Raw genomic sequence first — 27,567 nt, 5'->3', positions numbered from 1 at the left:
TTGAGAATAATTCATATTTAGTTCACATTTGTTTAATTCACAAGCAAAAGTGTTAACTTGGTTATTTTGTTTGTTTGCTTGGTATCATATCCCGTGGTGCTCAGGGCTTATTCCTGACTCTGCATTTATGGATCATTCCTGAGAGTGCTCAGGGAATCATACAGGGTGACTTGATCAAATCTTTATTAGTTCTTTCAGATTAGGTCTTGCATTTAAAAAATTAATCAATTCCCATCTACTTTAGCTTACTATGACTTTACAAGAACTAAAAACAGCCTTACTTTTACCTTAAACTCAAAAAGTATATTTTGAGGCACTTTTTTTTTCTGACCATGTTTATTCTATCAATCCAGATTTTAAGATATAGTTTCACTCATTTATTATTATCTATATGTGCTTTTTACAAAATGATTAAAATAAGAAAAAATTTGAGATGTTTTATATGACATTATACTCTGAGAAAAGTATTTTACTGAAATGTTGAATCTATTTTGTGATCTATGTTGACCTATGAGGCAATGAAAAAATTGATGAAGATCCATCTTAAAGCTAATATTGTGTATCTAGTACTGAAAACATAATTGGATGATGCAATTATGTCTTTATGGAGAAAGATTGTTTTATTAATACATTTAATCATTGATTCAGAATGATTGATTCTGCTTGTTATTACTACTAAAATATTTTATTTGCACATTTTGCTTTTGTATTATGTAGCATTCTGTTTAAAACATAATCTTATAAGGAAGAGCCACTTAAATTTTAATATTCCATGATATAGTATCACATTTTTAATCAAATAAGGTGCAAGAAAATAAATTTGTTTTCTAATTTAGTACTTTTTGGTAAGAAGGAAATAAAGTTAAATTTATAAATTAATTCTGAATCAAGCTCGCAGTATAGTTTTCATTTAAACCTGCAATTTTGCACTATTATAAAAATGTGCCACAATGTATTTAAATGTATAAAACACAAAAAATCATCATTGACATATAATTAGAATATTAAATTAATCACTGTGTCAATTAAACTTTGTTCTAGCTCTCATATCTAAATGATAAATTATAGCAGTTGACAGAATACAGTCAGCCATATATATATATATGAAGGAAATTTAATGTAAAATGAGATTGCATGCTAAATTTAATTATTCTATTTCTAGAAAATAAAATGCAATCTTGAATACTCTCACATTGTTTCCATTTGAAGTACTCAGATTCAGGAGGTCATATGTCACTAAGAAGCAATTCTTCTTTTAGACTTTGCTTTATTTTATCTGTTGGAATAATTTTATAATCTTTAAATGATTGATATAGCAAGTCCTCCAAGGAAGTAAAGAAGGTAGAACCAGGGTCTAGAAAGATAGTACAGTGGGCATTGCCTTGAACCAGGCAGACCTGGAGCTGTATAAAATTTGAAAGGATAGTAAATAAGTAGACTACAGATAGCACAGCAGGTAGGGCATTTGCCTTGCACGCAGCCGATCTGGGTTCAAATCTCAGAGAGCCCAGCAAGCAACCGGAGTATCCCTGCCCGCACAGCATAGCCTGGCAATCTCCCCATGGAGATTCAATATGCCAGAAATAGTAACAACAAGTCTCTCAATGGATATGTTACTGGTGCCTGCACAAGAAAATCGATGAACAACAGGAAGACAGTGCTACAGTGCTACAAATGTATGTACAGAAGGTTTGGGGAAGAAAGAAGAGTAAAGGCAGGATTGTTTAGCATAGTAAAATATAGAAATTGAACTCATATGCATGTGACTCATAAGTTGAAGCAAATACTAGTGGGGGACAACGATCAAGAGCTTGGTAGTTGTAGATTTTGTGTTTACTATACCATGCTGAAACAGATGTTTTAAAACTAGACAAAGAAGCAATCATAGAGAGCTGAGGAGGTGGTTCAGAGGGCTGTACGTAGGATTCAAGTACGTCCCAGATTCCATCCCTGCCACATCAGGATTCCTGAACACAGATGCGTGTGCTTGCCTCAAAGATAATAATAATAACAACAACAACAACAACAATAATAATAATAATAATAAATTATAGAGTTGATATTAATATTGAATTTGTGCCCTAGATCCAGGGAATGTATTTTACGTCTTTTGGGATAGTAAATGGAAAACAATCTAAAAGAAATTCTTTGTTTATACCCGGTAAATTCCACATACTCATTGTTAACACCATGCCTTTTAAATTCATTTTGAAAGTAAAGATTGATTTGTATCATTCTCTGAGGGAGGATTTTCAACACTTCAAGCTATTTATAAAAGGGAGAGAAGACACTCATGGATTTTTCAAGAAATTTGTTTTAAGATTAGAATGTTTCAATACCTACCTAGACTGACTCTATGTAAAACTAAAGGTAAATAATATAAATGTTACCAGGAGTCAAAGGACAATGTGTCCACTATGTATTTTCATACCTATTTTATTTAAAAATATGTAAGTCTAATTTATTTATAAATTTATTTAAAATGAAGATGAAATGACTGATTTTAGAAACCTAATATGCCTTTATTGTACCTACTTATGATATACAATTTTATGACAAATTTCTCTTACTACAGTCCAAATCTCTTATCAGGAGCATTACTATCTTGATTATAAATTTTAAACCCTAATTAAATTTCATGGTACTGCAGTTTAAATTTTTAAGGCTTAAAATTACCTCTAAAGCCTTTGGATCCGGCTGCGGAGCGAGCATGATGGAAGAGCCCAAGGGAGCGCCCTCGGACTCCAGGCAGCCCACTGAACTAATTCCGGCATGGGACCAGAGACCCCACGGTGCGCTGAAACAGTGGGAACCGGGCATCCCCAATTCTTTTAACCTGTCTCTCTCTCTCAACTCCTCCCTCCTGAGCACAGCGCAGGATCCGCGGTTTTCCTGAGCGCAAAATGGAGCCGGCGATCCAGCTGAAACAGGACGCTTTCGCGTGCTTGCCGGAGACCCCAGGGGGCGGGGGCGGCAACCCCCGCCCACCGCAGATAGATATTTAAACCCACCTCCCCCACGTGTGCTTCCCTTTGGATCCGGCTGCGGAGCGAGCATGATGGAAGAGCCCAAGGGAGCGCCCTTGGACTCCAGGCAGCCCACTGAACTAATTCCGGCATGGGACCAGAGACCCCACGGTGCGCTGAAACAGTGGGAACCGGGCATCCCCCAATTCTTTTAACCTCTCTCTCTCTCTCTCTCTCAACTCCTCCCTCCTGAACACAGCGCAGGACTTCTCCATCTTATGAGCACCATAAAAGGGTAAAAGTTTGTAGTGATGTTATTTCTGGTTGTACTTTCCCTGGACTTTATACAGAAACCCAAAACCGCGCGGCTGATGCTAAGATGACCTAATGTCATCTTAGCATCAGCAATATGTAATGGTTCGCTTTTAATGGGTCGGACTTTTGTGGGAGATCCTAACAAGAATAGTAAGTCTGTTGCTGAAATATTGAAGGCAATCAAAACGGTAGCCATCTCTCTAGACTAAACTAAGCTATATCCCCACGCCAGCTGAGAAGAAATTTTCTTCTTTCTCGGGAAGAAACGCGGCGTGTCGTCAACTACAGTGTGATGTCCTTTAAGCAAACAGACCTGGTGGCGTGGGAATGGGATATAAGGGGAAAAATTATGTACATGGAACAGTGGGACGCTGGTGGAATCTCGAGCCGGAGCCGATACCAGCGCAAGACCTTCCGTTCCAGAAACTGCTTGCAGACACTCTACTAGTCTATCAACTAAGCCAGAGCCCCACGTCTGCTGATGACGGGAAATAACCATCCTTTTCGTTTTTTTTTCCCTTGTCAGGCAGCGTGGCGATTACTAAACAGGCGTGAACTCGGTGGCGCGGGGCAAGGGGGAAAAAGAAAAGTTATGTAACAAACAGCGGGACTTAATATCTCTATATTCTTAGTAGTGGAGAACTATCAAATGCCTCCTTGGCAATAGGACTGCTTTTCTTTTTTGGGGGAAACCCCAACAATGGTAGTGAGTTATGTGTTGAAACATGGAATGTAATCGAGATAAGGCGTAAACGAAGTGAAACTTATCATGTACAAGGGTGGGGACTGGGGAGGTGGGAGGGGGCGGCAGGTATACTGGGGGGGTTGGTGATGGAAGATGGGCACTGGTGAAGGAAGGGTGTTTGAGAATTGTATAACCGACATAATCCTGAGAACTATGTAACCCTCCACATGGTGATTCAATAAAATTTAAAAAAAAAATTACCTCTAAAATACAGTATGTCTTAAGTCATTTGATGTTTTCAAGGATGAATTTTAAGTAAACATCCTCCATCCCTCTCAGAGAGCCTGGCAAACTACCAGGGGTATCCTGCCCACACAGCACAGCCTGGCAAGCTACCTGTGGCATATTCGATATGCCAAAAACAGGAATAAGTCTCACAATGGAGACTTTACTGGTGCCCACTCGAGCAAATTATTGAACAAGGAGATGATAGTGCTACTATTCTATTAAATAGATGTAAATAAAAGAGTAGTATAAATATTCTTTACATATATGTATATATTTCAAGATAAAGAACCTATAATGAGGGCCAGAGAGATAATAGAGTGAGCAATGAGTTTGCCTTTCAGTTGGCTGACCTGTATTTGACCCCTGTCACATGGTCCTGTGAATGCCCTCAGTAGGGATCTTGAATGTAGAGCCGGAGTAAGCCCTGAACATTGCTGAGTGCATCCCATGCCTCCAAAACAAGACTGTATTGATCACACAAAAAATGTAATAGTGTAACTTTAAGTTTACTTTTTTTATATTCTTTTACTATATTATATTACAAGTAACTATTATTTTAAGTAGTTTTATCAACTTAAATATAAATCAAATTACTGTCACTGTCACTGTCATTCTGTTGCTCATCGATTTGCTTGAGCGGGCACCAGTAATGTCTCCATTGTGAGACTTGTTGTTACTGTTTTTGGCATATGGAATACACCATGGGCAGCTTGCCAGTCCCTGCCGTGTGTGTGTGTGAGATACTCTCGGTATCTTGCTGGGCACTCCCAGAGGGACAGAGGAATTGATCCCGGGTCAGCCCAGTGCAAGGCAAATGCCCTACCTGCTGTGCTATCACTCCAGCCCATAAATCAAATTAAGTATTTTATATAAAAAAGTGGATTTGAAGTAAATCTTCACTTATCTATAATTTATATATAAAGGTTATTTAAATACATTTTTGCATTGTTGGTCCTTTGTTACATTTTGCACATTAAAATTTCTCATATACCAATTTCTAGAGTACACAAATTTATGTAAAATGTTCAGTGCTATGATTGGCACAGCAGAATAACTCAATAAATTTCACTCTCTGTTAGTAGTGTTATCTATTAAACCTTTAATATTCTGAATTAAAATGTAAAAATGAATTTGCTACATAGTTTATATCTATATTTTCATTATTTAGTCTTACATACTAATACTTACTGTGACATAATAGCTACCTTGTGTTTGAAGTCATTTTCAAGAATGTGTTCTTGTTTTTTTTATAATTAATTGGTTTAATGATGTTGCTTCTCCTTACTCATTGAGATACTCCACATAAACTAACCATTTCACATAACATATACAATATTATTTACTACTTACAAATAATGTGTATTTAAACCATTTATATTACATTGTTTCTAAATATTGATTGCAACATAACCATATGCATATTTACAAAGATTTTGCATTTGTGAAAGTAATGTGGAATTGTAAAAATAACCTTCAACAGAAACAGAATATACTTAGAATCCTTGTCTGGCAAATTGATCTAGATATACCACCATGGATCCACAGAGCTTACAACATTGCCAATTTTGAGACACATTGGTTTTTAATTGAGTATATTTAGTGTTTCTCAAATTTGTTTCTCAAGACATTTCACGAGTGGGTTTTTGTTAAGACTAAAACCAACATGAAACCAATATCCAGGGAAACATACTAGAAAACAATGGCAATATCCTCGTGTGTAGTAGTCAATGAAAAAGAAAACATTGAGAAAACTAAGGGGCAGATCAATAGTACAGTAGGTAGAGTGTGTGTCTTGTACATGGTCAAACAAAATTTGCTATCTGGCACCAACCAAGGTCCTTCAAGCCCCGCCAGGAGTGATCTCTGTGTGCAGAAGCAGGAATAAGCTCTGAGCAACCCCAGGCATGGCTTCACAATAAACAGACAGAAAAAAAGACTGATACAACTGAACAATAATGAGTCTAATTTTCCACCGGTATTTAACAAATCACGGCTCTGATTTCAAAGAAGATTAAAAGATATGTATTTCCAATAAATGGTCAATAGTTTATAACTATCAAAATGCATGAAATGGACATAACCCTTCACAGTTTTAAAATCAATAGAGGGAATAGTAATCAAATTAAAAGTAATAAAATATAAAATAAAAACAGAGAAGTTGTATGACGAACTCAGAGTGATATAATAATAAATTATTTTACATTGCATTAGCAATGCATGGTCCAAGAATTTACTTTATATCTAAGTAGATGCTTATAACATCAGGCTAATTATTTTACATTGTAGCAAATTTTACATATTATTCTGATGCATGTGGTCCAGTATAACAGCTTTAAAAATGGGAATAAATATATAAATGTCACTAACAAATAGCAATATCCTAAATCAGATTCTTATGTACAATTTAATGATGAATAAGTTAACTTATAAACTATTATGTGGTGGGATATAACATAAAAATAATTAAATGCAAACTTTGATCTTCAGGTGGGAATAAGCGAAGTATCAGTTCTACATTTAGAACAATCCAGGGTATTAGTTTAATCTTCTTGTAGTATGGTTAGGGTTTACAGTTTTAGTTTTGAATATTAATAGAATTATAAACCAGTTCAAAATGCAGAGGAGATAGAGAATGGGCTTTGACAATTTACACTTAATTTTTTAGACTTCCCAATACACCACTTGTTTTCAAAAGTATCATTGACCATTGTTAGTCGCAGCTACTTTTCCTGTAGCATTGCATATCTGAGTAGGACAAATGAAGAACTCGCCCCTTATCAAAATTTCTTGGTAACTAAATACCTCATATCTGATTAAAAAAATGAACTTGTAATATAAATGGTAACAGGAAAATTAGACTTGATTATATTGGTGAGACTAATTTAGTCAACTTGCCCTTAAGACCCAAGACATCTCTCTAGCCAAATGTTAACACACAATACATGAAGACCACGTGAAGTTTCCTCCTAAGGGGAAAATCAGAGAAACTCCATGCATGAAAACAATTCAGTGTACCAATTGTTAAGTTTCAGATGCAGAACCCAGTGAAAGGAAGTAAGATCATTAGAAATGTACACAGTATTGGGCCTATGAGGTAGTATAGCGAGTAGGGTGCTTGCCTTGCATTTGACTGGCCAGGGTTTGATCACTGACACCCCAGAGCATCCTAGAAATGATCCCTGAGTGCAAAACCTGAGTAAACCCTGAGCACTGTTGAGTGTGACCCAACCCTCTCTCCCCTGTCACTTATTTAAAAAAAAAAAAAGGTAGCAAATATATTCTTACCAGAGACTTCAGATAAGAGCCCATACAGGAAACCCAGAGATACTTCAAAGAGCTAGCCTGATTGCTTTGCATATAGGAGGTCCAGGTTTATTTCCTGGTGTTCCTTATGGTGCTCTATGCATAGCCAAGAGCAGCTTATGAACACTGATTTACAGTAACCCCTGAGCTCTTCTAATATGGTCTCCAAACCAAAGAAAACATAATAATAAAATGAAAAAACAGAAACTTCCAGATTATCATTAAAACAAGAGTTTAGGAGCTGGAGTGTTAGTACAGTGGGTAAGGGGGCTTGCCTTGTACACAGAAAACCCAGCACCTTATAAGCCAACTGAGCACTTCTCAGAGTGATCCCTGAGTGCAGAGCCAAGAGTATCTCCTGGACACTGTCAGGTGTGACTGTCCCTGACAAAATCAAACAAAACAAAAAGAGCTTAGCCAGCTAATATTGAATTTCATCCTTGTGAAAATATATACAAACACTAGTACATACTACTAAGATTCTTCTATACCGAATATGAATGGATATATTGTTTTCAGCTGCTAAATTTGCAGTTGCTACTATATATTATAGAAAACATATGCATGTGATGAAAAATGGCCATCAAAAATCAATTCTTGAAGATGTTCTGCAATGTGGTCACCAATCGCTCACTACCACCTAGATGCTTAGTTGACTATATTTTAAGCCAGGCTCTCCCAAACAAACATTTAAATGTCATAAAGATATATGAACCCATTTTCACTGAAGCAGAAAAGACAGACATTTTATGTTGTGTATGTAGAAACAATGGAGTTAGGAAAATAGTTTTGAGTATAATTCATGAAAGTTGACAGTCAAACCAGAAATTCTGGCAACCTCATAATTCATCTCCCAAGTTATTACATTTTCAGTCTACTTAGTACTTATTGAAAGGATAACGAAACTTAAAATATGTGTGTATGTTGATTAGCATAAACAGATCCTTTCTAATAAAGATCTTTAATGAAAAGAATATTACGCCTTCAACATTGCTAAAATTACACCTAAAATTAAACGCTTGTATTTGCAATGTTTTGAACTATGAATTAAGTTGCCAAGATAAATATATTCAACTATTGTGAAAGTACCTGAGAAAACACTGATTAATACTATCACGGTGGAGGAAAATAAATCTCAGATATGCATTGTTTCATGCTAGACAAAAGGCAGATCAGATGCATGTCAGGTAGAAAGAAAATAGTGTTCAAAAACGAGGCAACATTTAAAATGCCGCATTTTTTTTTTCAGATTAAAAAAGGGAGCAAAAACTTCCACTTGATTATTTGACAGAAGGCTTTTCTGGAAAGAAATGCAGTAGTAGATGAAATGTTAAAACTATCCCCATAATCAAACTTTCAATCTTTATACCAAGTGATTCAATTGCACAAAATTTTTCTTGACGTATACCTTAAAGATGTCAAATTTTAAATAGTGTACTTTAGAAAGGAAGAGCACTTGCTGGTGTATTTTTGTATCATGGTATTTTTACATTTAATGCGAGGGACCTAAAGACTAGGGTGCTGAAGATACTAGCTAGAATTGAAATGCTAGTCCTGTCAGTCAGGTAGGAAGGGACCTTCCCTAAATTAGGTGAAACTCTGCTTTATTTTCTTTGGGGACTGCTTCTGGCTTATGATGTGCCCCCAACTCTGCACTCAGCAATCACATATGTAGGGCTTAGGAGATGTAGTGCAGGGAATTGAGCCCGTGTTTGCTGTGTGCAAGACAAACACCCTACCTGTCTGGTCAAGAATCTAGGAGAAAATTTGTGGTTCGATAACAGAAGGAAGGAACAACACCTGTAGACTTTTATCTGAAAGTCTCAGGAATACTTTGCCACATCTATCAGCCCTGCAGTGTGACAAGGTCCACACCTGGTGGAAGGACATTCAAAGAATGTTTCTTCCTGGAACAAGACAACTGCCTCCTGCCACTCCCCTGCCCCCCCCCCCAATTCTTGGAATCAGTGTAATTATAATATCTGTATTGTGGATGATCTGTAAGTTTAGTCTGGGGAGTTCCAGGAAAATGATGATTGGAGCTTCAGCCCCTGCTAAATATTCAGCAGGATAAACCAGATGGGTCTGTGAAGAATGGACGGCTTACAGAAATATGAATTAACATTTACACAAACACCTGACAATACGTAAGGCAATGAGAAAGTGGAAGATAAAATGGAAACTAAAAATGCTCCGTAAGGGCCCTGAATTAGGAGAAGTATAGTGGCAATCATAATGACAAAATATGTGACATATTGTACCTTTGGCCAAAAATAAGGCACAGGAGACCACTGTGGTGTTTGTTAAATAAAAAACAAAAGGTTGATCTCAGAAGGCAAATTAGAACCTGGAATCATTGTGGGGAAAGAGCAGGCTATAGGGGCTGGAGCGATAGTACAGCAAGTAGGGCGTTTGCTTTGCACGCGGTCAACCTAGGTTCGATTCGCAGCATCCTATATGGTCCCCCGAGTACCGCCAGGAGTAATTACTGAGTGCAAAGCCAGGAATAACCCCTGTGCATCACCGGGTGTGACCCGAAAATAAAAAAAAAAAAGAGTTGGTTACAGTTTAACAAGAAATAAGGAAGGGACCCTGATATGCTGAAAGCCCTAAAAAACGTCCTAGGATCTGAAACAAAAAAAATAAAAATATAATTAGATATAAATTAATGTCTAAAGAACCCTTTGTGCTATTTGATGCAATTTATGAGTTGTATTTCTGAACCCTGCAGGCCGTGCTTGAGCAATTTATTTTTATTTCTGTGCAACCACTACAAGCGAGACAGAAAGCTTCTGGCCCCATCTCCTGCTGTAATGAAGTCATACATTAGATGCATATGTAGAAAATGGATATAAATATTGACACAAAATTGAATAAAGCAGATCTCTTCCAGCATCTGAAAAAGACCGTTCGTGTTCTTCTGCTGACTCCACCAGCCCACCTTCAGGGGCCCTGAACCTTTGCCGCAGCTGGACTGCAGCAATACTTTATTTTTACCACCCAGCGTTTCTTTTCACAATTTAAAATAGGAAACAAAGATTCTACACATGTTTAACACCTTCAATTGAGCTTGCCATAGCACCCCATTATCGAACAGCGATTTTGATGAGAAACAACTCAGACTATGTAGGACAAATGGAGTTTATAAACGTCCTGCCATCAGTGTAACTCATGTTTTAATGCCAAATGAGTTTGGACGAAACTTACAGATAAAAGACTCATTTTGTGGTCGTTTTTGAATCTGTGGAACCAAAAAAGGTGAGTTCAGGAATGTGCCAAGATGTCAACCATTGGTTTTCTTTTTATTTCTGTTTTACTTTAGAGGTCACATAATATGGGACTTAGGGGCTACTCTGGTGCAGTGCTCAGTCCACAGGCTTCCGGCTATAAACTCAGGGCTCCATGTGTAAAGACATACTCCAACATGAGCTTCATGTCATTGCTCTGTTTCAGCTTTTATTTCTTATGGGACTATTACTCGTTCAATTTGCAGAGGAGACAGATAATTAATCTCTCACAAGGAGTCTACAGGCATAGAGGGGAATAGGGTGAATAAATGATGCCTATATATCAAACCTTCAGTCCTGGATCGGTAACACAGTGGGTAGGGCATTTGCCTTGCACTAGTCCTACCCAGGTCCGATTCCTTTGTTGCTCTTGGAGAGTCCGGCAAACTACCGAGAGTATCCGGCCCGCACAGCAGAGCCTGGCAAGCAACTTGTGGTGTATTCGATATGCCAAACACAGTAAAAACAAGTCTCACAATGGAGACGTTACTGGTGCCTGCTTGAGCAAATTGATGTACAACAGGACTACAGTGCTATGGTGCTACAGATATCAAACCAGATGTTTTCCTTTCCTCCTGGTAATCTGAAACTTATTGTGGTTTCAGTCACATATCCTAAGAAGATTTAAGAGAGAGATTTGCCTCCTTCTCCTTCTAGACTCACTGCAATTAAACATTAAAGTCTATTAGTTGTGAGGCTGAAGCAATAGCACAGCGGGTGGGGTGTTTGCCTTGCATGCGGCCAAACCAGGTTCGATTCCCAGCATCCCATATGGTCCCGTGAGCACCACCAGGAGTAATCCCTGAGTGCAGAGCCAGGAGTGACCCAAAAATGAAAAAAAAAGTCTATTAGTTGTAACATCTATTATGTATTAATGATTTATGCAAAGATTAATCTCTGGACAAAATTTTGCATCAATAGTGGGACTGCATTTCCCCCTCCTGCTATTTCCTTCATTTTTACACTTAGACATTCTTCTTGGATTATGTTGAACTGGAAAACAGTTCTTTGATATTATCATAACTTACCTTCATAATATACTTTAAAACCATGAGCACTAACTGCAAAATCACTGGTCAAACGTAGGGAGAATACAGATTTGGTACTTGTCACTGGTGGTGGCAGATGGAATCCTGTTAACCTAGAAATATGAAAAAATTTTTAGTAATTGACATCTTATCTAACATAGTTTCATTAAAAGTCATTTTTATCAGCTCTCCACATTTTTATGAGTGTGTAATGTGTGCTTATATTTGCATATATGCTTAAATAAATAAATTTATTATACTCAATCATTTCCTGTATCAAATATGTACTTATGTAAGGATATATTATGAATGAATACATGTACTTAAGTATGAATATAAATTGCACATAAATATTATTCATAACTATCACATGTAGCATCTTACTGAAAATATCAATTTATACTTTGGAAAATTAGGTGTGGGTAGTATACTTGTGAATGCTTATGCCATTAAGTTATATCGACTGAAATTTGAAAATAACTTAGATTGCTTTCCAGATTCATATACACATTACATATACATTATGGAAAATACTTACTAAAATTTAAAGTAGAAAGAGATTTTATGCAAAAGTGAACTGGGAAAATGAAATGTTTAAAAATGAGGAGACAATTTTGAATCTAATAGAAATTTCCATAAAGATGAATAACTGAAAATTACTTTGGGGTTAATGTGGCATATATTCACATATCAAATATTTACTTTTTATTTACCAATGGTATGTTGCTAATTTTGTTAATAATGTATTAAAATGTATTAGTCTTATCATCTAGATGGTGCTCTCTAATATACACTTTTTCTAAACCAAAATATTAAAATTAAAAGTAAGAATAAAACTGGGCCGAGAGATCAGATAAGAGTTAGGGAGCATGCCCTCATGCACCCTCCTGAGTTCAATTCCTGTCACCACGTGGACCCTTTACTTTCACTGGGTTCAGCCCTGGGGGTGCCTGAGCATCACTGGGTGTGGCCCAGGACCCGAAGCATTTCCAGAATAGCCCAGGCACCGCCAGTACTGTGGGGGCCAAGCAGCAATGAGTCCTCAGGCCCTTGCAGTGACACACCAGTCAGTTGGGCTTATAATGGCAGACGCGCAGCTGGGTATTCTGAGTGTTGCTTCGGTGCCTCAACCCCATAGGCCCCCCTCCAAAAAAAAAAAAGAGAGAGAGAGAAAGCATATTCATGGGATATGATTTCAATAGAAGTACTAAAGATAATTTTTCTACAAATTTCTTCTTCTATTATTTTCTTTGTTCTGGTTTACATACTGGTTTAATGCAAAATTACTTTCTTCAAATTATTTAAAAATATAACTTAGGGCTAGGGACAAAGGCACTTGTCCAGAAACAGCCAGCTGTATTTAGGGTTTACTTCTACAGTGCTCTGGAGACCATACATGGTGTGAGAGTTCAACTAGTCAGCCTCATTCACTGCAAGTGTCCTACCCACTGCACTATTTCTCCAGTACCTAATGCTACTTTTTAATATAGAAGTATATGCAATGGGATTATAACATTTTATATTAGACACTTGCTTTTTACCAATATTCTATATTATCAAATGAATCTATCCTGGAATTGCTGTTTTCATTGCTATACAGAGTAAATCAGTTCACTTTAGGTCTATTTACACTATAATATTATTGAGAAATCCAAAACTTTTACTGCAGTGCATTGATCCATATGTATAAGTATTTATATTAGGACAGAACATTTTAAATGTCCATTTATTATATTACATGTATCATAAACATTTTAAAGATGAATTAATTTTATATAAAAGAGTAAAACAATATGCATTTGTTTTACTTCTGCACTTATCTTTTATTTGTGCTCATTAATAAAAGCCAGTTGAATTGCTTTCTATTTCTTTACTTCATATTTTGTAATATGTTTTATGGGGGGCTCTCGGGCTGGACCACATTTGGTTATACTGTCTTACTCCTGTCTCTGTGCTCAGAAACCATTCCTGGTGGTGTTCTGGAGACCATATATGGTGGCAAGGATCCAGACCCACTTGACCAAGTTTAAGGTAAGCACCTGACCCGCTTTAGTTTCTCTGTCGATGCACGATATTTTTAAATAATTTGTGGCCCTCCCGCGCCCCGCTTCCCGCCGCCTGGACTCCCCGAGACCTTCCAGCCGCCCCAGCCCGTGTCCTCTGCGCCCCGGCTCGTCCCCGGGCCCCCTAACTGCGGCCCGCCCTCTCAGGAAAAAGGAACAAATAACTACAGAGCTCCAACTCTATACTTCCGTAACAATATGAAGAAGCAGCGAAAATCCCCTCCACCAAGAGAGGGAGAAGAAAAAATTCCAGAAACATCAATGGGGGCTACTCACATCTATGACCTCTCAGATAAACAATTTAGAGAGCAGATCTGGAGGAGAGTCGACCTACCCCAAGCAACCATGGAACAGACATCCAATAAACTAAGGGAGGAGATGAATGAAGCGCTGGAACGGTCTACCAAGAAAATTCAGGAAGAAATGAGAGCAGAAATGAGAGCAGAAATTTCAAATCTTCGAACGGAAATCTCACAAATAAAGGAATCGGTAGATGAAATAAAAATCTCACTAGATGCCCTCAACAGTAGAATGACTACAGCTGAAGAAAGAATCAGCGACCTGGAAGATGAGCTGCAGAAAGCTTATAGACAACAACAAATCATGGCCAAAGACCTCAAAATGGCTATAGAGCGAATCAGAGCCCTGGGGGATGACTTCAAGAGAAACAACATAAGAATCATTGGAGTACCAGAACCACAGGGAAGTAACCCCAATGAAAAAAACACAGTCAAAGACATCATTGCTAAGAAATTCCCAGAGCTGGAGGCATCCAGATACAAGGAGTCCGAAGAGTACCAGCAAAAAGAGACCCGAATAAAAAGACTCCAAGGCATATCATAGTCAGAATGACGGATGCTATGGATAGAGACACAATTCTGCAAGCAGCAAGGTCAAAGAAAGAAATTACATACAAAGGAGCACCCCTCAGATTTACAGCAGACCTGTCAGAGGAAACCCTCCGAGCCCGAAGACAATGGTGGGACATAGTGAAAAGACTCAACGAAATGAATGCCTCACCAAGAATACTTTATCCGGCTAAACTCTCACTCAAACTCGAAGGAACCATACACTACTTCTCGGATAAACAACAGCTCAGGTCCTTCATAGACTCAAAACCAAACTTGAAAGAAGGTCTCAAGGGACTACTGTAAGACAAGGTGGAGCCACATAAAAACAACAAATACCACAGAATTATGACACAAAATCCTATCACAATAATCTCTCTCAACGTCAACGGCCTAAATGCACCCATCAAGAGACACAGAGTGGCAAAATGGATCCAGAAATTAAACCCATCATTCTGCTGCCTGCAAGAAACACACCTGAACAAACAGAGTAAACATAGACTCAAAGTCAAAGGATGGAAAACAATCCTGCAAGCAAACAACCCCCGTAAAAAAGCTGGAGTGGCCATCCTAATATCCGACAACATAGATTTCAGGTTGAAAAAGATTAAAAGGGACAGCGAAGGTCATTTTCTGTTTATCAAGGGATATGTTCAACAGGAAGAAATCACACTCTTAAACATATATGCACCTAATGAGCGACCAGCTAAATATTTAAAACAACTCCTAGCAGACTTCAAAGAGGACATCACTAACAGCACAATAGTAGTCGGAGACTTCAATATGGCCTTATCGCCTCTAGATAGATCGACAAGAACAAAACTCAACAAGGAAACACTGACTCTGAAAGAAGAAATTGAAGAGAGAGGCCTAATAGACCTATACAGGGCCTTATACCCCCAAAAGAAAGAATACACATTCTTTTCCAGTGCACACGGAACATTTTCTAAAATAGACCATGTACTGGGCCCCAGAACATACCTCAATAGAATCGGAAAAATAGAAATTGTATCAACCATCTTTTCAGACCACGATGCGCTGAAGATAGAAGCTAACCACTCACTGACACGGAGAATCAAGTCAAACACTTGGAAATTAAACAATTCAATGTTGAACAATGAGTGGGTCAGGAAGGAAATCAAGGAAGAAATCAAAAAATACTTAGAAACAAATGAGAATGAAGACACGAGCTGCCAAAACCTATGGGACGCAGCTAAAGCCGTGTTAAGGGGAAAATTTATAGCTCTCCAAGCATTCCTCAGGAAGGAAGAAAGGGCCCACATAGACAGCTTGACTTCACGACTCAAGACCTTAGAAAAGGACCAGAAAAGGGAACCCAAACCAGATCGAAGGAAAGAAATAATAAAAATTAGAGCAGAAATTAATGACATGGAAACCAAAAAGACAATCCGAAAGATCAATGAAACAAAGAGCTGGTTCTTCGAGAAAATAAACAAGATTGATAAACCGCTAGCAAGACTCACAAAGAAAGAAAGAGAAAGAACCCTAATAAATCGAATCAGAAATGAAAAGGGGGACATCATAACAGAAACCAGTGAGATTCAAAAGATCATTAGAGACTACTTCGAAAGTCTATATGCCACAAAACAGGAGAACCTAAAAGAAATGGATGGATTCCTCGATTCTTACAATCTCCCAAGACTGAACAAAGAAGACTTGGAATACCTGAATAGACCCATCATTGTTAAGGAAATTGAAGCTGTGATCAAAAACCTCCCCAAAAACAAAAGCCCAGGCCCAGATGGCTTCACTGGCGAATTCTTCCAAACATTTAAAGAAGACCTGCTGCCTGTTTTCCTCAAACTTTTCCAGGAAATTGAAAAAACAGGAAATCTCCCAAACAGTTTCTATGAAGCACACATCTCCCTAATACCAAAAGCAAACAAAGACATCACTAAGAAAGAAAATTACAGACCAATATCCCTGATGAACACCGATGCGAAGATCCTCAACAAAATACTAGCAAATAGGATCCAACAACTCATCAAAAAGATCATACATCACGACCAAGTGGGATTCATCCCAGGGATGCAAGGATGGTTTAACATTCGGAAATCAATCAACATAATCCAGCATATCAACAAAAGTAAAGACAAAAACCATATGAGCATATCCATAGATGCAGAGAAAGCATTTGACAAGATCCAACATCCTTTCATGATGAAAACCCTCGCCAAAATGGGGTTTGGAGGAACTTTCCTCAAGATAGTCGAAGCCATCTATCACAAGCCTACGGCAAGCATTATCCTCAACGGGGAAAAACTAAGGGCCTTTCCTCTGAGATCAGGCACAAGACAAGGATGCCCACTCTCACCACTCCTCTTCAATATAGTACTGGAAGTACTTGCGATAGCTATTAGACAAGAAAAAGAGATTAAGGGCATCCAGATAGGAAGGGAAGAAATCAAACTCTCACTATTTGCAGACGACATGATACTATATCTAGAGAAGCCTAAAACCTCTACTAAGAAACTCTTAGAAACAATAGACTTATACAGTAAAGTTGCAGGCTACAAAATCAATACCCAAAAATCCATGGCCTTCATATATGCAAACAATGAGGCAGAGGAAAGGGACATGAAAAAAGCAATCCCATTCACAATCGTGCCCCAGAAAATCAAGTACCTCGGAATCAGCTTAACCAAGGAAGTAAAAGACCTTTACAAAGAAAACTATATAACGCTACTCCATGAAATCAAAGAGGACATGAGGAAATGGAAACATATACCCTGCTCGTGGATAGGGAGAATCAATGTTGTCAAAATGGCAATACTCCCTAAAGCATTATACAGATTCAATGCGATCCCTATAAATATACCCATGACACTCTTCAAAGAAATGGATCAAGCAATCCTAAAATTCATATGGAATAACAAACGTCCAAGGATAGCTAAAACAATTCTTGGGAAAAAGATGATGGGAGGCATCACCATCCCCAACCTCAAACTTTACTACAAAGCAGTAACAATTAAAACAGCATGGTACTGGAACAAAGGCAGAGCCGTAGACCAATGGAACAGGGTGGAATATCCCTACACACAACCCCAAATGTATGACCATCTAATCTTTGATAAGGGAGCAAGAGATGTGAAGTGGAGCAAGGAAAGCCTCTTTAACAAATGGTGTTGGCACAACTGGACAACCACATGCAAAAAAATGGGTTTAGACCTTGACCTGACACCATGCACAAAAGTCAGATCAAAATGGATTAAAGACCTCAACATTAGACCACAAACCATAAGGTACATTGAAGACAATGTCGGCGAAACCCTCCACGATATTGAAGATAAAGGTATCTTCAAAGGTGATACAGAACTAAGCAATCTAGTAAAAACAGAGATCAACAAATGGGACTACATTAAACTAAAAAGCTTCTGCACCGCAAAAGATACAGTGACCAGAATCCAAAGACTATCCACAGAATGGGAAAGGATATTTACACAATACCCATCAGATAAGGGGTTGATATCAATGGTATATAAAGCACTGGTTGAACTCTACAAGAAGAAAACATCCAACCCCATCAAAAAATGGGGCGAAGAAATGAACAGAAACTTTACCAAGGAAGAAATACGAATGGCCAAAAGGCACATGAAAAAGTGCTCTGCATCACTAATCATCAGAGAGATGCAGATCAAAACAACCATGAGATACCACCTCACACCACAGAGACTAGCACACATCCAAAAGAACAAAAGCAACCGCTGTTGGAGAGGATGTGGGGAGAAAGGGACCCTTCTTCACTGCTGGTGGGAATGCCGACTGGTTCAGCCCTTCTGGAAAACAATTTGGACGATTCTCAAAAAATTAGATATTGAATTCCCATTTGACCCAGCAATACCACTGCTGGGAATATATCCCAGAGAGGCAAAAAAGTACAATCGAAACAACATCTGCACATGTATGTTCATCGCAGCACTGTTTACAATAGCCAGAATCTGGAAAAAACCAGAATGCCCCAGAACGGATGACTGGTTGAGGAAACTTTGGTACATCTATACAATGGAATACTATGCAGCTGTTAGAAAAAAGGAGGTCAAGAATTTTGTAGTTAAGTGGATGGGCATGAAAAGTTTCATGCTGAGTGAAATGAGTCAGAAAGAGAGAGACAGACATAGAAAGATTGCACTCATCTATGGTATATAGAATAACAGAGTGGGAGACTATCACCCAAGAACTGTAGAAATAAGTACCAGGAGGTTGACTCCATGGCTTCGAGGCTGGCCTCACGTTCCGGGGAAAGGTCAACTCAGAGAAGCGATCACCAACTACATTGTAGTCGAAGGCCATGTGGGGGAAGGGAGTTGCGGGCTGAATGACGGCTAGAGACTGAGCACAGCGGCCACTCAACACCTTTATTGCAAACCACAACAGCTAATTAGAGAGAGAAAACAGAAGGGAATGCCTTGCCACAGTGGCAGGGTGGGGTGGGGGGGAGATGGGATTGGGGAGGGTGGGAGGGATGCTGGGTTTACGGGTGGTGGAGAATGGGCACTGGTGAAGGGATGGGTTCCCGAACTTTGTATGAGGGAAGTATAAGCACAAAAGTGTATAAATCTGTAAATGTACCCTCATGGTGATTCTCTAATTAAAAATAAATAAAATTAAAAAAAAATAATAATAATTTGTGTAAAGTAATTTTTCATTGTAAAATCTTGTTAAAATTCAGCTGTGCATCATTATTAATCAGTCTATATATGGGACATTAAACTTACCACTAAAATTTTAATCCTGTCCTATACCATAAAACTAACCCCTGTAATTGGATTGATCCTTTCTCCTTCTTTCCATTCTGATGATTTTGGCTGAAAAGAATGGCTTCACAAAATATGAGGATAGAAAAGAGTATTTTGGTGGGTTTTTCAATTAAAGATACTACAAAACAACAACTAATGAAAATGTTGTAATACTCTATTTCAAAACATGCCAGTTAATTTTTGTTAAAATATGGAAATGAAATGAAATTAATTTATATGAAATCTCATATTTATATTCATTCCAAAATGATTAACAATCCAATCTTGAACATAATATTTTATGTACCTTTACCATGAAACTATCTTAATGATTAAGAAAATGGAAAGTTTTTTTTTTCTTTTCACAATATCTAATCTCCAGCGGTGATTATTACATAATCAACATGTAGTGGCATGTTGTATGGTAAATTTATTTTTCTATTTTATTTCACTAAATGTGTGATGATGTATTTTTTAACTTATTTTTATAGTTGTAGAATATGAGGATTTGCAGTGACTTGCTTTACTCCTTTCTGTAATGCATTGCTTGATGGATTTGAAAATACTCTTTTTGTTGCAAATCTCATTAGTCTCTTTTCTTTGTGAAAATTCATTTTATATATAATATTTATACATTTACTTGTATATGAAACATCTCTTTTCATTCCCTACACATTAAGATGAAATTAGTGTTTGGAAGCCACTGGTTTATTATGAGCACTTCACACAGTATATAACATGTAAAAGACATTGATAAGTAACTACTAAATTGATAAACTAGGGCAGTAGGAGAATGCGAATGCTATCAGGAAAAAATGTCTTTGTTAATCAGCAAAATAGTATTCTTAACATATTTGCAGGAACCATAAGAGTGTAAAGAAACTCCAATGGTCAATAAAATTCAGATAGTCTACATAGATACTCTTAGTCCGGAAATCCACAAAAGTTAAGAGGAAATTGCGTTTTTATTCATATATATTCAAAGTACTTTAGGACATAAAAACATAAATTTAAACTTTTTTTATGCAATGCAATTATCTTTTATAACTTATAAATTATAATATAAATTTCACTTTAATTAATATTTTCTTAGGTTATATAAAACCATAGTCATCAGGATAAGGATAATTATGGAATAATTTTCATTGGAATATGAAGAAATTTATTGCTTATCATATACTGTGAACTTATTATGCTATATTACCAAGTAATTTATTTCACACTGATGCAAGATAAAGTTGAATAGTATTTGACTTTTTTTTGCTTCCTTTAAAAATAGTTTATTAGGATATTTAATTCTCTTACTTTTGAAGATATCACAGTTGAAAAAAGATCAGAACTTATTAAAATGCATGCAGATGGTAGGCAATAGAGCAGATGTAAACTTAGAACTTAGAGCTCCAAAGTTTTTCTTTTTATAACATTATTTCCATTATGGAAATAATTTTTATGAGGACAGAATACTATCTAATTCATCTTTGTTTCTCTACCATCTCCATATAAATCTCTTAATAACAAAGTATCTTAATTAGATAATTTGTAGTTAAGACTGAAGAAATGTGTTGTGATTCTAAAGCCACTAAAATTAAGGTCTTCAGAACTAGAGCCAGCAGTGCCACACAGAGTGCTCAGGAGGAACTTGACCATCAAAATCCGAACTCTGCATGCAAGACAGGTGCCCCTGACTCGCCCTCCAATCAGCCAGTTGAAAACCTCTCCTTCTTCTTAGAAAAAATTGAGTACATTAATGATGTTTCAGATAACAATGAGTAATTATTTACAGGGTGAATTAATTAGCTTTAAATTTCATAATAATGATTAATATGGAAAGTACTAAAATAACTATTGATAGTTGAAATTGAAAGAAATTTAAATTATGTGAAGGCAACTTAATATGTCAATGCATATGCTCTTTAAATAATAGGCTTCTCACTTAAGATTTATTTAATGTGGCATTTTACAGCAAATGTAATAGAGACACTTAAAGTATTTGAACTGATAGATAAGAATTATACCTGTTATCTAACTAAGGTTATTAACCTCTAACAGTGCAATGATATTAATTCTGGAAGACTAATTTATAAAGAATGATTAGATTTTGGGGAGAGCACAAAATCTAATTTTTCTGGTCTAAAGAATGCTTAGATCTTAATAACGTTTAAGAAAGCAATCAAAAGGATTTTGAAGTAATATACTTGAATATAATGTTTCTATTGTAATTGATTGTAACTTTTAAAACTTTATTTGTAAAAGAATGTATGTATGTTAATAGAGTGAGTAGGGTGCACGCCTTACATGAGGTCAACCCTGGTTGAATCACTGTACCCCATATGGTCCTCCAAACCCACCATGAGTAAGCCTGAGCACTGCTGTTTGGGGGGATGGGTGTAGCCCAAAAATTAACTGAAAAAGAATGTATGTAATAATCCGTTTTAAAAATAAATGGATACCAGGAGATTGGCTTCAAGGCTTGGAAGCTGGCCCCACATACTGGAGGAAGGGGCAGCTCGCATGGGAAGGGAACACTAGGTAAAGTGTGGTTTGAGGACCCGCACGGGATGGGAGATGCACTCTGAAAATAGAATATAGACCAAACATGATGGCCATGTAGTGCCTCTGTTGCAAACCACAACATCCAAAAGGAGAGAGAGAGAACAAGGGGGAATGCCCTGCCACAGAGGTGGGGTGAGGTGGGGGGATGTGGTGGGAGGGTGGGAGGGATACTGGGAACATTGGTGGAGGGGACTGGGCACTGGTGGAGGGATATAAGCAAAATGCAAACATGAAAGTTCATAAGTTTGTAACTGTAACTCATGGTGATTCACTAATAAAAATATAAAAAATAAATGGAGAGTAAACATGGAAATTGACAAAGGACAGAGAAGAAAGGTCTTTGTTTAAAATAAAAACTAAAAATAAATTAAAAATATAAAAGTTAGTGGGGCCTATCTGGACGGTACAGGGATGGTACAGTGGATAAGGTGTTTGCCTTGCACAAAACAGATCCTGGTTCAAATCCTGGCACCAGCTACGGTCCCATGAGCACTGCAAGGAGTGATCTCTGAGCAAAGAGCCAGGAAAAAAACATGAGCATGCTGAGTATGGTCCCCCCAAAAGTAATAGGAATAGAAATAAGAACTAGCAATATTACTAAAACTCAGAGATTTATGATTCCTCACTTACAGAACTCACATGGAATGGTCTACTAGATTTTCTGAACTAAAGAAATAATTTTTAGTTTCATTGGTTTTATAAAAATCCACTGCCTTTTATTCTGTAACACTGCTGCTGAGAAATATTGTATTATAACTTTAACATTCTTGTAGGAATTTCTAATTATTCACAGTCAGATTTTTTGGAGATGAATTATCGTAATGTATTACTGTGGCTAAACCAGTCTTAAAAATGATTCAGCTGATTTGAGAAATTCTCTGCTAAAACAGGCTATTAGCCTCCTTAATCACAGTTGATTTCAAAATCAATGAATAAGCCTTAAGAACAAGTACAGATTCAAAGTAATCACTATTCTGCAGAATAGATAATGCATATGCCATTGATATTGGAATACATGAGGCACAGAAAAATAACTCATGGTTTTGTAAAGATGTCAGTAATTATAATGTTAAAAGGAAAATATGACCATGGTAATACCTGACTTAATAAAAAATATTGTTGAAAGATTACATATATAATATGCATGATATGTGATAAAAGTTTTATATATATGCCTAATTTTTGACAATGATACTGAATCTATCTCTATATATACGCGCACGTGCGCGCGCACACACACACACACACACACACACACACACACCTAACAAAATGTCTTTGAGGAAGACAAATTCACAATGGTAGGAACTTGTACTAAGTAGAGATCAAAATGACTAAGATAGGAACAACTCAGTAGAAAAACGGGTAGAAGTGCTCGCCTTGAACACCAACAACCCAGGTTTGATCCTTAGCACTGCATATGGTTCCCTAAACCTGCCTGGAGCAATCCCTGAGCACAATACCAGGAGTAAATTCTGAACACTGCTGGGTATTGACAACCCCCAAATTACATAGATGGCCTGAGATACAGATATCTATATATATAAGCACTAAGGCAGTTATGTACATCACTGTTTTTCAGTCAGTGAAAACAACTCAGGGTTTGTTTGTTTGTTTTAACATTGTACTTATTTATTTTTATTGAACCACAATGAGATACACAGTTACAAAATAGCTCATGATTGGGGTTTAGTCATATAATCTTTCAACACTAGTCTTGTCATCAGTGTACGTTTCCTACCGAACCCAGGGTTTTCCAAGGGGTTCACAAGTGGCCATTTCACTTCATAAACAGGACCTATGACACAGATTAGGAAGATGACAAGTAGGGCAGGGTAAACACAAGAAGGAAACCCAGTCAGAAGAAGCTGGGGAAACACAGAAGTATATGATTATGAATAGTGTAGAGCAATATAAACAAGATAATCAAGCAGCCGTGTTTTTTTTTGGTGCCTTCCTCTTTCATCCCTGAGAAAATGACATGATTTCATTTTCCGTTAAAATGGCATGATATTTCATGGCTAATACTGCATTCAATAAGAGTCCTTAAAAATCCGAGGTTCTGGGGCTGAAGAGATGGTGCAGAGGATAAGATGTAACACCTTGCACCTGGCTGACCCGGGTTTATACCCAGTCCAACATAGATCCAGGACTATCTCCCAGAAGAAGCTCACGGGTGACCCTGGTAATCCTTACTATATCTGGCTGCCCTAGAGAGCACATTGTTAACAACTGCACTAGGAAAATGGGCAAAAATAACAGAGAATACATTCCGCAAAAACTGGAAGTAACGAAAACTAGTGATGTCTATTCCCCATAAAGAGTCACAGACACACCAGATGTTCTAAATAGTATCAGAAAAATACACTGTAGCACTGTTGCACTGTCATCCCCTTGTTCATCAATTCCCTATAGGGGGCACCAGTAACGTCTCCATTGTGAGACTTGTTACGTTTTTTGGCATATCAAATACGCCATGGGTAGCTTGTCCGGCTCTCCCGTGTGGGCAGAAAACTCTCCTTAGCTTGCCGGGAGAGGGATGGAGGAATCAAACCTGGGTCGGCCTCGTGCAATGCAAATGGCCAACCCACTGTGCTATCGCTCCAGTCCAACAGAAAAATGAGTCCTTGTAAATACCCACAGTGTTACAAAATACTTACATTGCATTAATCAGATTTTATTTGAAATATATTTTAAATTAAAAAAGTGAAATAAATACAGGCAATTGTCAATGATTATTTATAGTAAAAATATTTAAGAAAATTAGTGTGTTTGCATTTTAATTTTTTAAGTCAACTCTTTATGTTATCGAAAAATAGAAAGATAACATATTTTAAAGCCAAGACCGATATTTTTATCAAATAACATGATAAATATTTAAGAAATGACCATGAATCTTACGATACAACTCTTAAATTTTCCCTGGTATTATATATACAAGACATTAACTTAGAATAATTTAAATTACCTTCAAAAGTGTTTTGAAATCATTTTTTACTACAATGCAAATGACATTATTATAATTATATTTATTTATTTTTGGTTTGGAGGCAACACCTAGTGATTCTCAGGGATTAATCCTGGCTTTGCACTCAGGAGTCACTCCTGGCAGTGCTCAGAGAACCACACGGGATGCCAAAATTGAACCCAAGTTGGCCACATGAAAGAAAGTGAGTTATCTGCTTTTCTACCTATCACTACCTCATCACTATTTCCTGAGGAAACTCACATAACTTTAGAATTTTTATGAGTTAAAGAAATATAATGAGAATCACGGTAATAGTTTATTTCAATGTGAAATAATATATGGTGAATGAAAACAAAAATGAAAGTCTGAACTATTTCATTCCCTAAAAGTCAGAAGTTTTATATAAGTGCAGATAAAATTAGTATAATTTCTAATAAGCATAATGATTTATATTCTAAATATTATCATAAATATGAAAATAATTTTATATGAAAGTAATATAAATTTTACTACTAGAGACAAAACAGAAAACACAGCATGCTTTTTGCTTTTTGTCTGTTTTTATTATTGAATTTAATTTAGTTAAGTTAATTTGTTATTAATAGTGCTGATGTTCATGGTCTAGACGCTTATGGTGCTAGATGATAGATTTAGAAGTTAATACTGTGAAGACAAAAAATTCCTGAAAACTAAATGGAGAGGTTGTTGGCCACATCAGCTGTGATCAGGGTTCACTCCTGGTGTCCTCAGGGGACCATAAATGGAGCTATGGACAGAACCTAGTTCAACCAGATATAATGCAAGTGCCCTACCTGCTATACTGTTTCTCTGGTCACTGCAAATTTAAGTTGACCCTGTTGTGAAAGGGTCTGAAAAAATATTTTTATTGACCCTAAAGGACAGATAAAAGAATATAATTATGATAGCAAGAGAACAAAATTTTATTTTACTGCTTTATAAGCTAGTTTACAAAATTATAAGTTATAAAATTATAAGATAATTTCTGTGTTCATAACAAGTACCAATTTAAATGAACTTTTGGAAAATACCAGTTTAAGTCCCATTTTTCATTGGAATAAAAGGTACCTTTTACTTAAAAAATAATGTAATGAATTTTCTCTTTGATGTACATAATGATTTTATGAAGAATATGTAATATTTATGTAAATGTGACAAAAATGTAATATTTTAGAGATGAGATTGCATGATGTTAAATATATTAATAGGAGCCAAATTAAATAATAGACAGTTACACTGAAGGCAATGCATATAGCATGTTCAAAATTATCCCATCATAGATACCCTCTTCTCTCATTCTGTCAAAAATAAAATCCCAGAAAAAAAATCACTCAAAAATTGACTGACTTCAAATTTGGTTGACTACAAAAATTTATACACTTTATGAAGGCAAACGTTCCTCTTTAATAAAATTAGATTCAATGTAATTTATATTTTGCCTATGCAATAATAAAAATATCAAACCAGTGACTGATAAATAAAAATATATTTAGTTTTTGTTCACTACAATATCTACATATTTTCAATTAAATTGCTTTTATTAATATAGCACTGTAGAATTGTTGTCCCATTGTTCATTGATTTGCTCGAGTGGGCACCAGTAACATCTACATTGTGAGACTTGTTACTGTTTTTGGCATATCGAATATGCCATGGGTAGTTAGCCAGGCTCTGCTGTGTGGGCAGGATACTCTCAATAGCTTGCCGGTCTCTCCAAGAGGGACAAAGGAATCGAATCTGGGTCAGCAGTGTGCAAGGCAAACTCCCTATCCGCTGTGCTATAGCTAGGAAAATTTCCATGTATTACTAAAGAATTAGAAAAGCTGCCATCTAAGCTCTCATGGATCTATTATAAAAAGACATCTATACTAGCAGTTTGTTAAAGGAGTAACAAATAGACTAGTGAAATAGAATAAAGAATTCATAAACAGAACCATTCATAAATAGGTAACATTCATAAATAAATAGTTCATTGGGTGATAAACTGAGGTATAGGTGAAAAAGGATTGCATTTCAATATGATGTTGAAATATGTCTATACGTACAGACATGGACTAGATGGAGTGATAGCACAGTGGGTAGGGAGTTTGTCTTGCATGTGGCTGACCCGGGTTCGATTCCTCTGTCCCTCTCAGAGAGCCTGGCTAGCTACCGATAGTATCTTGCCCCACAGGGCAGAGCCTGGCAAGTTACCCATGGCGTGTTTGATATGCCAAAAACAGTAACAACAAGTCTCACAATGGAGACATTACTGGTGCCTGTTAAAAGAAATTGATGAACAACAGGACAACAGTACTTCAGTGCTACATATAGACATATATATCCTTAAATTTATAATCAAACCAAAAATGTGTTTTCTCTAGATATTAATCCATAACAAGTTTAATTCCATCAGGATTTTCTGTATAACACAATTATAAATTTTATGTATAGTTTTATAATTTTTAACCTATGTAATATATTTAATATTAAAATATAGACTGTGTTT

At 36.7% G+C, this 27,567-nt stretch overlaps 1 protein-coding gene across 2 annotated transcripts in view; it reads right to left on the bottom strand.

Moving 5' to 3' along the window:
- CSMD3 (CUB and Sushi multiple domains 3) overlaps positions 1 to 27,567 on the bottom strand; it is a 1,180,343-nt gene that overhangs the window by 980,457 nt on the left and 172,319 nt on the right. For both annotated transcript variants that reach the window (XM_004607658.2, XM_055125482.1), the window contains exon 3: positions 11,873 to 11,985. In XM_004607658.2, coding sequence (XP_004607715.2) covers positions 11,873 to 11,985 — 113 coding nt within the window. The remainder of the gene's footprint in view (positions 1 to 11,872; positions 11,986 to 27,567) is intronic.

Source organism: Sorex araneus, chromosome 2, assembly GCF_027595985.1.
Source record: "Sorex araneus isolate mSorAra2 chromosome 2, mSorAra2.pri, whole genome shotgun sequence".
Taxonomy (NCBI): Eukaryota; Metazoa; Chordata; class Mammalia; order Eulipotyphla; family Soricidae; genus Sorex; species Sorex araneus.
The sequence above is the reverse complement of the archived record's forward strand: the minus strand, read 5'-3'. Positions and strand labels throughout refer to the sequence as shown.